The 13,910-nt window shown below is 37.0% G+C and overlaps 2 protein-coding genes across 2 annotated transcripts; both read right to left on the bottom strand.

The window, feature by feature from the left end:
* Positions 1–1,182: 1,182 nt before the first annotated feature.
* ypel3 (yippee-like 3) lies at positions 1,183–5,055 on the bottom strand. The gene is made up of 5 exons (XM_030141964.1): positions 4,695–5,055; positions 3,525–3,643; positions 3,180–3,223; positions 2,474–2,582; positions 1,183–2,300 (listed from the first exon to the last, which is right to left on the bottom strand). The coding sequence occupies exons 2-5, from the start codon at positions 3,639–3,641 to the stop codon at positions 2,211–2,213; spliced, it is 360 nt and encodes a 119-aa protein (XP_029997824.1). The 5' UTR covers positions 3,642–3,643; positions 4,695–5,055; the 3' UTR covers positions 1,183–2,210.
* A 996-nt stretch (positions 5,056–6,051) lies between these two features.
* Positions 6,052–13,393, bottom strand: gdpd3a (glycerophosphodiester phosphodiesterase domain containing 3a). Its single transcript, XM_030140319.1, has 11 exons — positions 13,272–13,393; positions 12,832–12,973; positions 12,548–12,590; positions 11,237–11,372; positions 10,653–10,698; positions 10,409–10,527; positions 9,522–9,611; positions 8,495–8,628; positions 7,521–7,580; positions 7,147–7,198; positions 6,052–6,574 (listed from the first exon to the last, which is right to left on the bottom strand). Exons 1-11 carry the CDS (start codon positions 13,281–13,283, stop codon positions 6,446–6,448), a joined length of 963 nt encoding a protein of 320 aa, XP_029996179.1. The 5' UTR covers positions 13,284–13,393; the 3' UTR covers positions 6,052–6,445.
* Positions 13,394–13,910: the final 517 nt, after the last annotated feature.

Genomic DNA, 13,910 nt, shown 5'->3' on the forward strand with positions numbered 1-13,910 from the left:
CTGCGAGACCTACAAACTGATAATGCATTGGTTATTTAACATGGGGACACATAATGAGATTGCCTTTCTCAAGGTGACACTGTAAACTGGGTGTTTATGATGTCAGCTAAAGGGATATTTCACCTCATATTTTACTCCACAAAACTGTTATTCATACATTTATATGTGTATTTTTTAACTGTTACCAGTTGATGTCCAGAGATCTTACAATTTTCTAATTATGATAAACTCCCACTAGGGATTATTTTGGAACCAGCACTTAATTGTGACCCTTTTCTTTCCTTTTCACAGTTCTACTTTTCCCATGTGAATGCACTTAGATATTCCAGGAATGAAAAGTGCAAGGGTAGACAGCCAATACTGTACACACACATGACTGTCAGCAGCCTCTCCACCACATGCTATTAGAAAAAAACCTATAGGTTCTCACCAGAGCTTATTCATGTGACCTGATTCTGCTGCAAGTAAAATAATCATTTTACTAAGAGAAAATGAATGCCATTTATTACAACTTGTCAAATTTATGTCATCATAAGCTTTGTCTAGAATCTGTCAGTGTGCTACAAATCCTTGAAGATGAAAATATAACAGGATTTTTACTGTGTTGCCTGTGAAACAGAATATTATTGCCAAAGAATTAACTGTAGTTTGACTGTTTCTCAGTGCAACAAATTAGCAGTTAATTCTATAATCTGCAAAACTTGGACACGTTTAAAGCACAGAGCATATTTTAGTGTGTTTTGTCTATAAGTTTTAAATTCACTAAACATTGTGATATTAATACAAATTACCAACACTAATAACTACTAGTACTAATAACGTTATACTAGGCCCTTCAGTTGTTTTGGTTGTCTTATCTATACATCACATCCCATATAATACTGGTAGATTATGACCATATTGAGCAGATATACAGTTTATACTTTCCAAGTACAAATTCACTTACAAGTATTTACATCACCATCTGCTGGCTCATTCTGTAATTACAATGTGCTTCATTTCTTGCAGGGTAAGAGAGCTTTGCTACTATGCATGAGTGACACATTTGTATCCTAATTTGTTAAGCCACAGCCTTGAAATTTAACAGCAGTTTGTTTTAACATTGTTATGCAAATGAAACAAGTCAAAAGATTTTCTCACATTATACTGTACATATAATAAATAAGAAAACTGAACAGTGAGTTATGCACACAGTATTTTAATGAAAGATCAGGTTAAAATAATACACTTTAATGAAAGAAGCAGACATTACAAAAAAAAGAAAAAGAAAAAAAAAAAATCACCATAAATATGCTACATTATCCTACGCACAATTTGCTCTAACAGGACAGAGTAAATGTATCTGTAAGGGCAGCTCAGTGCTACACAAACACATACAGGACAGATCTCATCAGCATTAAGTAAAAGTAGATATCCCAACTGTGCAGTGGAAATGGAAGATGTGAACCAAGCTCCGGATGCCTCATAACACACTGCCTACACACAAACACTCGCACCCAAATTAAAATTTATAGCGAAAAGCAGAAGACACTTCGGCACCACAATTTAGATTTACTGCTAGAGACTCTTGTGGGATTTAATGTTACTAATTAAATCCCCTTTGGCAAAACATGAAGGAGCGTTATTTATCATATCTTAAGAAAAAAAAAAAATCCAATTGATAGATAATAAAACACGTTCTACCACTTCTCTAAGTTTTCCCATACAACTGCATCACTAGCAAATGATCTGTACTCACTTGGGGCCAGATAATTACACTCGAGAGGAAAACCCAAAAACCTGCAATGAATATGCAAGAAATTCACACTTTCTGAATTTCACTGGCCTCAAACCATACAGAGCAAGACTATCTAGTAGCTGCTGATAAAGAGGTTTGTCACTAAAACACATGCTTTAAAATCAAACATGCACACATGCCTGTGTGACTACATCTCCCAGTTATCACACACAAACCCTACACTCATTCACTCCATGTCCCAGCACAACTAGCAAATGGGATATCAATATCAGCAAATGTGTTGTGGTTGCTGGAGAATCATGAAGAACAGAAAAAGATAAGGCATCACATGCTATTCTTGGCAAAGCTGCACGAAGTGAAAGTGTGGCACAGCAATGGCTCGAACGTGGGATGAGGAAGCTACACTGGAACCCTTTTAAGACGAAGGGATGTAACTTGGAAAAAGTCATGAAGAAAGATGAAGCTTTCCCTCTCAATCCCAACCGTTGTCCTTTATCATGTGGGACAGCTCAATGATGTACTTTCCCTCCTTGTACTTCTGACTTAGTTCAAAGGCTTGCTCCTGAAGACAGAATTGGCAAAAAGATTGTTAAAAAGTACATTAAAGTACTTTTTAAATTTGCAGGTTTTCTACCTCTTTATTAATATATCCGTCTATTTAAATTACTAATGTCATACCTTTAATCATTAAAATAATCAGCAATATTTTACATGCAAATGACATATAATACTTACATATTTCCAGCCAAGTGTAGTGTGACAGTTTTCACAGTAAATGTCAGCCACTGCATGAAGTCCTGTAAGTAGCAGCCTCTCCTCTGCAGGACCGCAGCCAACGTTCACCCTGTAAACGAATGCAACTCTTATCAAGCTACAGCACCTCAAAACAACAGCTGTAAGACCTCTACTTGCCATCCAACTAATGCTGCCTCCATAGTACTGATGTTATTTTGCTACAACTTTTTTAAAAGAGAAAAATCAGCTTCAAGGGTCTTACATAAGCTCAAAATTAGTAAGAACAATGATTTATCAGAACATTGTGTAAACTGAACCGTTGCTGATGAAGTTAGGTTCAGTGCTGACATGACTTTAACTTGAGAGATTTAATGCTACCACATTAGATAAGGCTGGTGTATTACTGACCCACTAAAATGGGAGCATGACTAAAGTGAACCAAATCAACTTCAAGGTCTACTGTAGAGCAAATCAAATTATCTGTTGACTATGTGGTTTGTGTAAACACATCTGATTCTAGGAATCTGGATTTTTTTTCCACAAAAAAGTAAAAGATTTCAGAAAAGATATGCTGGGAAAATAAAGATTTCTGAACCACTACAACCTTCAATGTGTTTATAAAGTACACAAACCAATGTCAGATGTAAATCAGATGCAAAAACCATGTAGTGAAAGTAATATGAAATATCAATAGTTAAATACTCACACAGAGTTGAAGAGGTAGGCCCGGCCCTGACTCCCCTGAAAAGACTAGGAAACATGGAAAAATATGTACACATATGTAAATCAGATAATAAAGGCTGCATGTAATCACTCTACACACACGCTACAAACACAGCTTGATCTGTAATTTCAGCAGTCAGTCTTCAGATTTATTTCCAGATGTACTTCCAAAATGCCTTGTAGGAATCTCAGCAGAAATCTTTTGATGTCTTACATCAGTCTGGTTTTTCTGGTTGTTCTTTCTTTGTAAGCTACTGTACGTGAGAACGACGCATGGATGTAGGCCATCTAAAATGATTACTAACAAAAAGGCTGGCAGCATACTAACCTTGGAGATAAGATCGTCATGATTGGCCAGATGGGCGCGGCAGTGCACACAGCTGTAGCGACGGTGGCATGAGTCCAGGTAAGCCTGGAACGTCTTGGCTTTCGTCAACTTCACCATGTCTAAGAAGAAAGAGGAAGCAGGAAAGTGTTTTATTGTTGTACAAGGGTTACTGTGGTTGGTGCAAATGCTAAGACTTCTTAGGCATCTTGATTAAAATATATATGAATTCAAGAACTGGTTGGTAGTCATTTTTATTTTGCAGAATATCACAGCTGTTGTGGGGAAGCAGAATACATCAGATAAATCATCAGCTGGTTTTGAATTAAGAAGTGAATAATAAGACAAACCATTAGGACTTTAAAAGCATGTCTATGGGTTCAGACATGCATTGACTGAATTTTTTTTCTTTTTTTAAAATCCAAATCTAAGAGTGATTTTTTGATAAATAACCTAATTAAAGTGTATCTATATTTGGCTGATATGTAAAAAGACACTAGTAAGTGTCTGGTTCAGTGGATTCAAAGCTGCTTTACATTACAAATGTGGACCTTCATGTGGAAGACTGTGACACGTTGATAAAAAGATGTTACTATGTGGATAAATGAAGGTGCACTCAATTGAAAACCAAATTTACTACAACGTTATGGTTTCCTGACACCTGATATTGTATTTATAAAATTTTAAGAGGTCCGGGTAAACATGTCAACATGCAAAAATACTAAACTAAAGCCCTGGTAAAAGGTAAATTGCATTCTAATCGCGTTTGTTTGTAAATGTCCCTTCAAAGTAATATTTCACAAAATGTCTAGTTTCATAACTTGACGTATTAAATCTAGACTGATTAGGTTAGACACATTTTAGTAGGAAGCCTGCTTCCTGGTTTACATTAAATGTTCACATACTAACTTTATGAGGCAAAAAGAGACGAACACATGCGAGCATTGGTGACTGCACCGTTTGTGCACCGTGCAATACCGCTGACAGTCTGTTAATGGCTACATAATGACACAAAAACCTACAAAAAGTGTAACACATCTGTCGGATGCACAAAAATTAGCTGTGACCTAGCTTGCGTGTTAGCTCGTTTGCTAGCTCCGCACCATCACAACATGCAGCTAACAGCAACTGAGATGCGCATTGCAGGATATTCAACGGTGTCTGTCAACTTACTTGATAATATCGGGGCTTTTCACAGCCTGAACAGTTGACTAATGTGACTGACAGCCCAAGCCGGTGGGTTTTCGACAGGTAGACAGGTAAGCTACGTCCAGCAGGTCGACCACGCGCCAACGACTCGGACAATAAAGACAACAGGCAGCCTCTCGTCCTCTTTTACCCGCGTTTCTGTTTTGAATCCGAACCAGTCTTCAAAGTTCCTCTCCAGTCTTCACTAAAAACAGGAGCTGCAATCCGACAATGCTGGCAAGCTGACAAGGTGAGCGAGTGTGGCGCCGATGGAGGAAAAATGTGGTTTGTTTATCAAAACACAGAGAGGAGGAAGTCTGAAACGCATCGAGGAGTGCAAAACAAATCCCCGTCGACCAATCAGAGGCGCGGAGTGACGTCCAGAATGTGGGTCAGCCAATCAGATTGGACCTCGCGCGAACCCTTTATGGTTATCATAACTTAGTGCAGTTTCATAAATGCCATTTGGTTATCGTTTTGGGATTAAAAAACAATGTGGATTTGCTGCAAATAGTATTTGTCGGACTGAGAGAGGAAATATGTCCCATTTGTGACAACACTATTAAGGAAATGGTTAATATCGTAGCCACAACTGATCCAGAACATTTGGTAAATGTGGTTTTCTTGATATATTTATTTAATAAGTTGAATGTTGGCTTTCCTACTCAATATTTGCATTTTGAAAACTGTCCCAAGACTATTACTCTCAATCCAAATGCACCTTATAACAACCCCCCCATCTAAATTGCCAAGAATATTCCTGCTGGCATTCCTTTGAGGTCGTAAATAATAGCCTTATTTAGCTGTTGTATGATCACAAGAGCCTCATTTCTGTGCCGGGTCACTGGATTTAAACCTTTGCCCTCTTGCATCTAGCTACTCTATTCGAGACCCCAGTTTGCGCTGATCCACTTATATTCCATTAACTCACTTGTCACATTGCAAGCCAACCAGGTCAGACAAATACAGCCTTTGTTTCACCAAAGGACTGGTTGATTATTATCACAGTAGTGTAAATGGACTTTGGTTGCAGCCTGGGGAAAACAAGGATACAGGTGAGGTCTACTGCACATGCAAACATTTTACACACTCATTTGTTGTACTTAGGTGAGTATAATAAAGACCACAAAATAATACAGCATGAATATTACATGGTTTAAGTCAATGAGGTTACTTGCTATTTTCTGTAACTCACGTTGCCTTTTCAACCCCATGTTTAACACATAACACATTTCCCCATAAAAAGAAATAAAATCATAAACGAGTTGTTTTAGATAATTTAATTCTAAAGTTCACTTCATTCTCCAAACCAATCAAATAACGTCAAAAAAATCATACTAGACACAGTCAAAACAAAGTCACATTTACTTTCTTATCATGAAAATGAGGTTACATAGTCCAGCTGGATATACAAACACACTAGCACTGTGAGATTTGTTGCTGGGCAAAAAGAAATCAATGATATTTAACCTCTGGGCTGTGTCTCAAAATGTGGGTGGAGGCTGTAGAAATAAGACAAAGGCATATCACACCACAGACAGATAATTCCATACATACAATGATGTGATTAGGGAGTGAGATTAATGGGCCGAATGTTTTGATGTGTTATGACAGCAGCAAATTTCTGACTAATTTTGTCATGGTTGAGGAAATGGGCCACATTCCTTGTGTGTGTGCGGATGTGTGTTTTTGAGCACAGAGCTTTTTCTTTATTAGTCGACTGGATGTGTCAAAGATCAATCCTGGCTTCTGTTTCTGCAGAGGTAGCTGGTTAGAAGAGACGGATAATCAGTCATAACACCTGTGGCTCCGACTTCAAATGCAGCCTTTATGTCTTCATCTTTGTTGCACACAAACAAATGCACCTGCAGTTACAATATGTTAAAAATGTAGAGTATTAGAACATATTTTCCATTTTTAGGTAATACAGACAAAACAAAACTACCCATTTTAATACTGACTGCTTTTTTTCTCTTGGAGGATAAAGCTCCTCCTTTTGAGTTTATGCAACTAATGACGGGAAGACCTTTTCTTACTCACTAGATCAGACTGACTCATAAATTTTCAAATGAAGCAAGGGCCTAAGCAGCTGACAAGCCTACAGCAGATGACTTCAATTGTTTTCATGCTCAAACTATTCAGCAGCCACTCATGGCCTTACAATGGGGCTGATCTCATCCCAGCAGAGATTATTCACATCAGGACAGAGGTGATGCATCCAAGACACTCGGACTGGGAGTGTGAGAATGTGGTTGTTTCAGCTGAAATACCTAAGTAATTTCTGTGTTAAACCAAGTTTTTGGGGGATGAAGTCAAATGCTAAGCAGTAGAAAGAAATTTTCAGTAGCATGCTCACATTCTGTCTTTTTTTTAAAACCAGTATTCAAGTTGTAACTCATGCTTTCAGGTCTTTTCATTTAAGATAATGGTACCATACCTGAATTCCACGAGCTGCGAGGTGTTTAAAAAGACTCCTCCTCATAGTCACTCTGGAATTACAATGTAAAAAACATTTATACAAACATCTGCATACAAAGTTCAGTAAAAAAAATAAAACACATTCTAGTCATTTGGCAGCATAGACTTCTGCACGGTACCCAGAAGTGATATAATTTTTCCTTAAAAACATGATGATGATGATTCAGTAGTTTTAAGTGTTGTTTAATAATACTCATCTTACATTACATTTACATTATAATACATTACATTGCATTCAATTCTTTTTATTCGTGCTTCTTAAAAACCAAAACAAGTCAGTTTTTAGTTAACAATAACAAAAGATGGGGTGGTCCTTTTGGAAATTTTACTCACTTTTCTAACAAAGAGACAAGAAGGCTGTTCCTCAAGATGCGTTTCTCAGGAATAAACGTCCTACAGCACAAAGAAAGAGAGAGAAACATGATATATTAGCAGTGCTTTAATCTAACGATTCAATAAATATGGGCCTAAAATCAGATAAATATATTCTGCAGCATAACATATTGAAAATGCAAATTAGTGTAGGGAATAGAATAGAATAGAATAGAATAGAATAGAATAACAACACAAGAGATACAGACATGAGTTTAAAAATATGAAATATGAAATAGTGTACAATCGAAAATATGTGCAAATTAGAATTATACTGTATGAAGAGGTACAATTTTTAAAACAATAAAAGTACGCAAGCATACATGTCCCAGTGTAAACAGTGCAAATGTAACAGGGTAAGTAATGTAAACATGCATGTGCCAGACATGAGGCACATGTTCCATGACTGGTTATTGCACATCACAGTGAGGTATGGTATGTTTACAGTCCGTACAGCCCAGGGGTAGAAACTGTTCATAAGTCTGGTGGTGTGTGGGATTTGAGTGACCTTGACTTTGTTGAGGCCCCACCAGGGATGGCAGAGGGCAGCCGATGATGTTTGAGCTGTGTTTATGTTTATGTGTAGTTATACTGGGCGTCATCAGTATTGGTTGATAACTGGTCACTGATACTGGTTATTGGCAAATAGCAGTGGTCGATGTTTGTCTCTTATGCTTTAGTGAAGGTTTTATAAAAATTTGCATGATTGAATTTGTTCTTTGTCAAAATGTGAAGAAAAGCTGGTTATAAAAAGTAATCTTTTATAATGATGGCTTTTTTTATTTCCCTGGCACAAGAGAGGTAATGAGGAACAACAAAAATAAAATAACTAGAAATTACATAGGTATTGGCATCAGTTATCAGTCAAATTGTTATTATCAGCATTGGTATTGGCCTAATATTTTACAATAGGTACATCCCAACCACTCACATACCTATTGATGACACGAGGCAGATAGAATTGTAATAAACTTTCTCCCAGTGGGACAAAGGGCAGCAGGCCGCTGTAGAAGAGCAGCAGAAGCAGCACTCCTCGGTTCATACTGAAACTGTACGGCATGGAGTCGTTCTACAAACAGATGACAACAGAAGTAAAGACATATCTGATGAATAAAGAGGGTGGTGATGCCGTTACTGTTTTGCAAAAGTTGGAAAGAGAGACAAAAGATATTCGCTGTGCACTAAGATGCACTAGATCAGGGGTGTCAAACTCATTTTAGTTCAGGGGCCACATTCAGCCTAATATGAAATAAAGTGGGCCGGACCAGTAAAATAATATAAATAATAGAATAAGAACTTTTGAGTGAAAAAAGTAAATTCCACAATGAAAATGTTTAAATCTATGAATTGTACTTGAACATAACATGAACAAATATGAACAACCTGAAAATTCTTTTGTAAAATAAGTGCAATGTTAAGAATATTACACCTTAGTTTAGCATTTATACATGTGAATCACAACTTACAGATCACAGTGGATCTACAAATACACAAAATATTAAATAACAGGCAGAATATTATTAAAATTCCACATTACTTCTCTTAAGACATTTCAGATATTCATATTTTTTGTAAAAGACTAGTCTGTAAATGTAAACATTTTTGTGTAATTTTACTTATTTTGCACTAAAACAAAGACACAAATTTACAGTTTTCATTATTTCTAGGTTATTATGGTAGTATTTTACTGGTCTGATCCACTTTAGACTGAAATGACCTAAAATGATTTTAACATCCTTGATTATTAATATCTTCAGTAATTTTTGCATTTCACAAATTCATCCCAGAGCTGGATTGAACCCTTTGGCGGGCCGGATTTGGCCCCCGGGTCGCATGTTTGACACCTGTGCACTAGATGTACACATGTTTATGACCATGAAAAGAAGAGGGGGCAAAAATGTGACTTTGTTGAAAAAAAAAATTGCTGAGGGTAACATTGTCTCCCCCTAGGGATAAATGTACCACTCTGCAGCATTTCTTCATGATGCTGGAGTTCACGGATGCCCACACTGTGATGTCCTCCCTGTTGTAACGCTTAACCAGGTCAGACACCTGCAACAGACAAAAGACGGTCACAGATATTATACAAAGGGGAAGAAACTACTTGAATTAAATTAATTAATACTGACAACACCACAAGGAAAAAAAAAAAGTCCCTCCCTATGCCCCACCAAGTATACTTTCATGATGTTTTAATCTGCAGAATGATGTCCATGCAGAGTTTGACACTATTTGCACATCTGCACTCATCTGATATGGTGAAATTTTGCAGAACTGGCTTCATGACAAATTTTTTAGTGCCAGTTGGGATCTAGTTTGTAACATCTGAAAATAGACATTGAGGAGCAGGAGGAAACACTTTTTGGTGACCTTTTAAACTTTTGAAAAGAGCAATGTTTACATTTCAGTGGCAGACAATTTGGACAAAATAGAGTTTGCATTTTGTTTTATGAGATGACTGAAATGGATCTTTAACTCTGCAACCTAATGTTCATTTGCAGGAAGTACTGACCCAATAAACAATACAGACTTCATGATATTTTAAATATACAATCTCTGTGATCTGTAGCTGTAATCATTTTACACTAAATTGGAAATAACATATCTAATAATGAGGGACATTATGAGGGACAGACTGAATACTTTTGGCACCATGATACCACAACATCTATCTTATCGTTAATCTTTGCAAAGATCATAAAGTTACAAAAATGTCTGAAAAAATAAGTATATTGTATATTAAGTAGAATAACTCAGGGACAGAGAAGGAGGGGCTTTTTCTGATGTCTTTGTGTCAATAACTTTGCTTCGTTAAACCTTTGTAGAAGTGTTATTTGGGTGTACTCCACCTTTTCTATCAGCGGACTGTTGTTCTCCTTGATCTCAATACTGACAGGTATCGCTGGGAACTTCCTGAACAAGTCCTCCAGCAGGGCAAACTGCCTGTCCGCACCACTGCTGTAGTGACCTGGAGTACGGGAAGGGTTAAAAGTTGCAGGCGAAAACTGCAGCTGCTGACCTACTTCTCCAGGAAATACTGTACTTTGTTGTTAATGATTGGGAATTAGAAAAAGGAGGAGGAGAGAAACTCACCTGCTTTAAATGTCACCTCCAGTCTCTCCTTGTACAAAGGCAAATCCTAGGGGTGGAGACGTTGCACGTTTTAGCACAATACACTAAACCTAATGTTATCACACTATTCAGTGTGATTGCATTGAAAATAAGTTCCACCCAGCTCTCTGTTTGCTGAACTGCAACATCCTGGAATCACTTAGAGGTAATCTATTCCAAGGAAAGGTGTGTTGCAATACATGAGAAAACATAGTCAAGCAAAGGCACTAAAATAAAAAACCAACATCCTTTGAGGGTCATGTACTAAAATAAATCATTTCTGAGATAGGTGGGGTTGAGAATGTTTTTGTGTTTCTCTCAGGTAGATGTCAAACTAGTTCAGGGCCTGTTCTTATCAGCAGAAAGATGAAAACACCAAAACAAAACAAATTTTTCCACTGTTCTAACCAGTGGAATCATATATCTTTTTCAGAAATGACATACAAAAATGTTATGTGAGGGGATATGTATTTGACATTGATATATAGCTAAATGATAACTGTATGAAAAGGACGGGTTTTCTGGGGCTAGATTTGGGTCCTTTTAATATGAGTTTTATCAGTCACCTGTAAATTAAGGGAGGAGATAGTGACGTCATGGCCCGTCTGCCTCAGCAGGTTCTCATCGTGCGATACGACCACATGACCGTCGTGTGTCAAGTGGCAATCCAGCTCTATCATCTGTGTGCCTTGCTCAACTGCACTGAGGGCAGAAAGAAAATATATGTAAGTATATGCATGCATGTGCAATGACTCTGTTCAATAAGGTTCCTGCAGCACCTTTAACTGTAATGCAGCATTAACCGTTCACTTACATACAGGCAACTACTACTACTACTGGACCCTTTATAGACCCATAAGTACTTTTGTGGCAACTTCCAAATGAATTTTTCTCTACATTTAACCTTTGTTAAGTGATTTATCACCATTTATTATAATATTATCCCCTGCATTTTGCATTTTGTCTGTGGAATGCGGGTGTTTTCATTTATTCAGTTTAATAATCATGTAAACCATGTTAATTTATTATATAAAAATGGAGAAAACAGAAAGTGACTTTTTCAGCAAAATATATCATTAACTGAAAATAAAACAAGTGTCTGCATCCACTGTCATTTGTCAAACTATATGGGTTTAATCTGTAAATTGGTGTTGCAGAAGATGATGGTGTTTCCATGTCACTGTGAAGCCTCTGATCATCCAAAGCTGAGAAAAGAGAAACTGAGAAATTGCATTTTCCCTGAATTATTTCAATGGATTGATAGGATTAGCAGTTCAAAAGTTATTAAACATTTTAGATCATTGGATGCTTTTGGTCACTGGCAAAGTAATTAAATAAGTTCTGCACATTTATTCGCATATATATAAATGTCTACATAATACCTGCACTATCTGTCTGTACTCGATGACATTTCTTAAATTTTTCACATTAAAGGAGGTTTTTGGGGAGTTTTTCCTGCTTGAAATGAGGGTCAAAGGTCACAGAATGTGCTTTACATATATGTAGTTGATACAAATTTGTAATCTCAGGATAAATAAGAAAAAAATCAACATGACAGGCACTATGCTTTTGTGTATTTTTAGCAAGCATGTCTAAAAAACAGGGTTTTGTCCACCTTGCACTTACATAAGTCTTCGATTATCTGGAGGAGCAGGTTTTTACAAATCCCTTGGAGAGTTTCCATGGGAACTTTGCAAAACGATACAAAGGTATTGTATTATGACATTTTACAAAAGTTTTTAGGCAGCTAGAAAATCACTAAAAACATTTCCAGGTATAGTTTAGTATTGTATCTGAAACTGGATTGCCTTTGTATTATAACTGTGTTTCACGGCTGTTTTGTGAGGTGCAGCTCAGCTCTTCACTTTGGTACTCACTGTGTGAACGCCTCCATTGTGCTTTCTATCCTCTCTCCACATCCTAGTAAACAAAACAGAACTGTCAGCTTTGATGATAGCAGCAAAGGAGTCTCTTTGATGGACTCTACAATATAAAAAAAACAAACAGACAGGAATACATTCTGACAAGCATTTACAGCAACTAACCCTTTCTTGGGATATTTATATTGTCAGATGTGTTTTAATACAGACTTGTATGGTCATGTCCAGAGCAAGTGAAAGAAAAAGAAAGTAATCACACAAATTCCCCATGAATCCTTTACCTCCTCTGTGGGAGATGTGCGTGCAGTAGAAGGCTGTACGTTTCCTCTTGTGGATAATATGAGGGTTCTTCAGCAGATACAGTGAGGTGAGGGTGTATCCTCCCAACGCCGGGAGGATGAAGTACAAAAAACTCATCCTTGCCTATAAACAGCAGCAGCGACAGACAGATTCAGGATCTCATTGAAAAAAACTGATCAACCTGCTAGACAAAAATGTCCTCGTTTAAGTAGAGAAAGTAAGATCAGCCACAAACGCCCTTTGTGCTTCCACAGACCGGCAAACAGGTCCAAAAGCTTTGACTAAAGACAACCTGCTTCACTTGCTTTCTTCCTTTTTCTGATCTCACTGACTTCCTAGCAAGATAAAAAAAAAAAAACTGGACAAACTGGTAAGACTGAAAAATGTGCCTTAAATCTTTCATTCAACTCCAATATCCTACCTTTAGTCCCATTTAAATCAAAGTGTCCATATCCCACATTCTTTACTTGATACGCCTGAAGCATCTAGAGCTGTAAAAATGAGTTAATGAAGCACTAGTTCACCTCACCACAGCTCTCCCATTGGCCTCTCCCCTCGCCTTTGGCAATACTATTCCACTATTTGAACTGCTTTTGTGCAACCTGTGTCTGAACAAAAGCATAACACACAACACTGCTGGTGTCCAGTCGTAGAACACAAGTAAACTGGAATTCTTTTACTTTATTTTCTCCATTTTATGGTAATTTATATTTGTGCACTAGATCTCAGAGGCAAATAAAATCACACTGTCTGAAAGATGAAGAAAAGGTTGTTTTCCCGAGGTCATGAAAAAAGGAGATACATGGTTCTCACAGGACTGCAGTATGACAAACATAAAACATGTTATAATTTTGTAATATATGATGCATATCTGTAGATTAATATGAACCAAGTAGTTCAGATGGGCTCTATTTTAAACATCAATAAATGTAACATACACATTATTCACCAGCAACATGAATCCAAAAATGTTATATATGTGTAAAATATTGACTTGTACCATTTTACTGCACAATTATCATACTCTAAATATAAATAGTACATTCTGATGATTGCTTAA

Source organism: Sphaeramia orbicularis, chromosome 8, assembly GCF_902148855.1.
Source record: "Sphaeramia orbicularis chromosome 8, fSphaOr1.1, whole genome shotgun sequence".
NCBI classification, from domain to species: Eukaryota; Metazoa; Chordata; class Actinopteri; order Kurtiformes; family Apogonidae; genus Sphaeramia; species Sphaeramia orbicularis.

Bases quoted from the DNA above. Each gene is read 5' to 3' on its own strand.
- gdpd3a (XM_030140319.1), bottom strand. The intron at 10,699-11,236 runs GTGACTGATAAA...CTCCACCCCTAG, and splicing joins TCTCCTCCCTTAATTTACAG to GATTTGCCTTTGTACAAGGA. The intron at 10,528-10,652 runs GTGAGTTTCTCT...CCCGTACTCCAG, and splicing joins GGAGGTGACATTTAAAGCAG to GTCACTACAGCAGTGGTGCG.
- ypel3 (XM_030141964.1), bottom strand. From the start codon at position 3,641: ATGGTGAAGTTGACGAAAGCCAAGACGTTCCAGGCTTACCTGGACTCA. The intron at 3,224-3,524 runs GTTAGTATGCTG...CATGTTTCCTAG, and splicing joins ATGACGATCTTATCTCCAAG to TCTTTTCAGGGGAGTCAGGG. The intron at 2,301-2,473 runs GTAAGTATTATA...TTCTGTCTTCAG, and splicing joins CTACACTTGGCTGGAAATAT to GAGCAAGCCTTTGAACTAAG.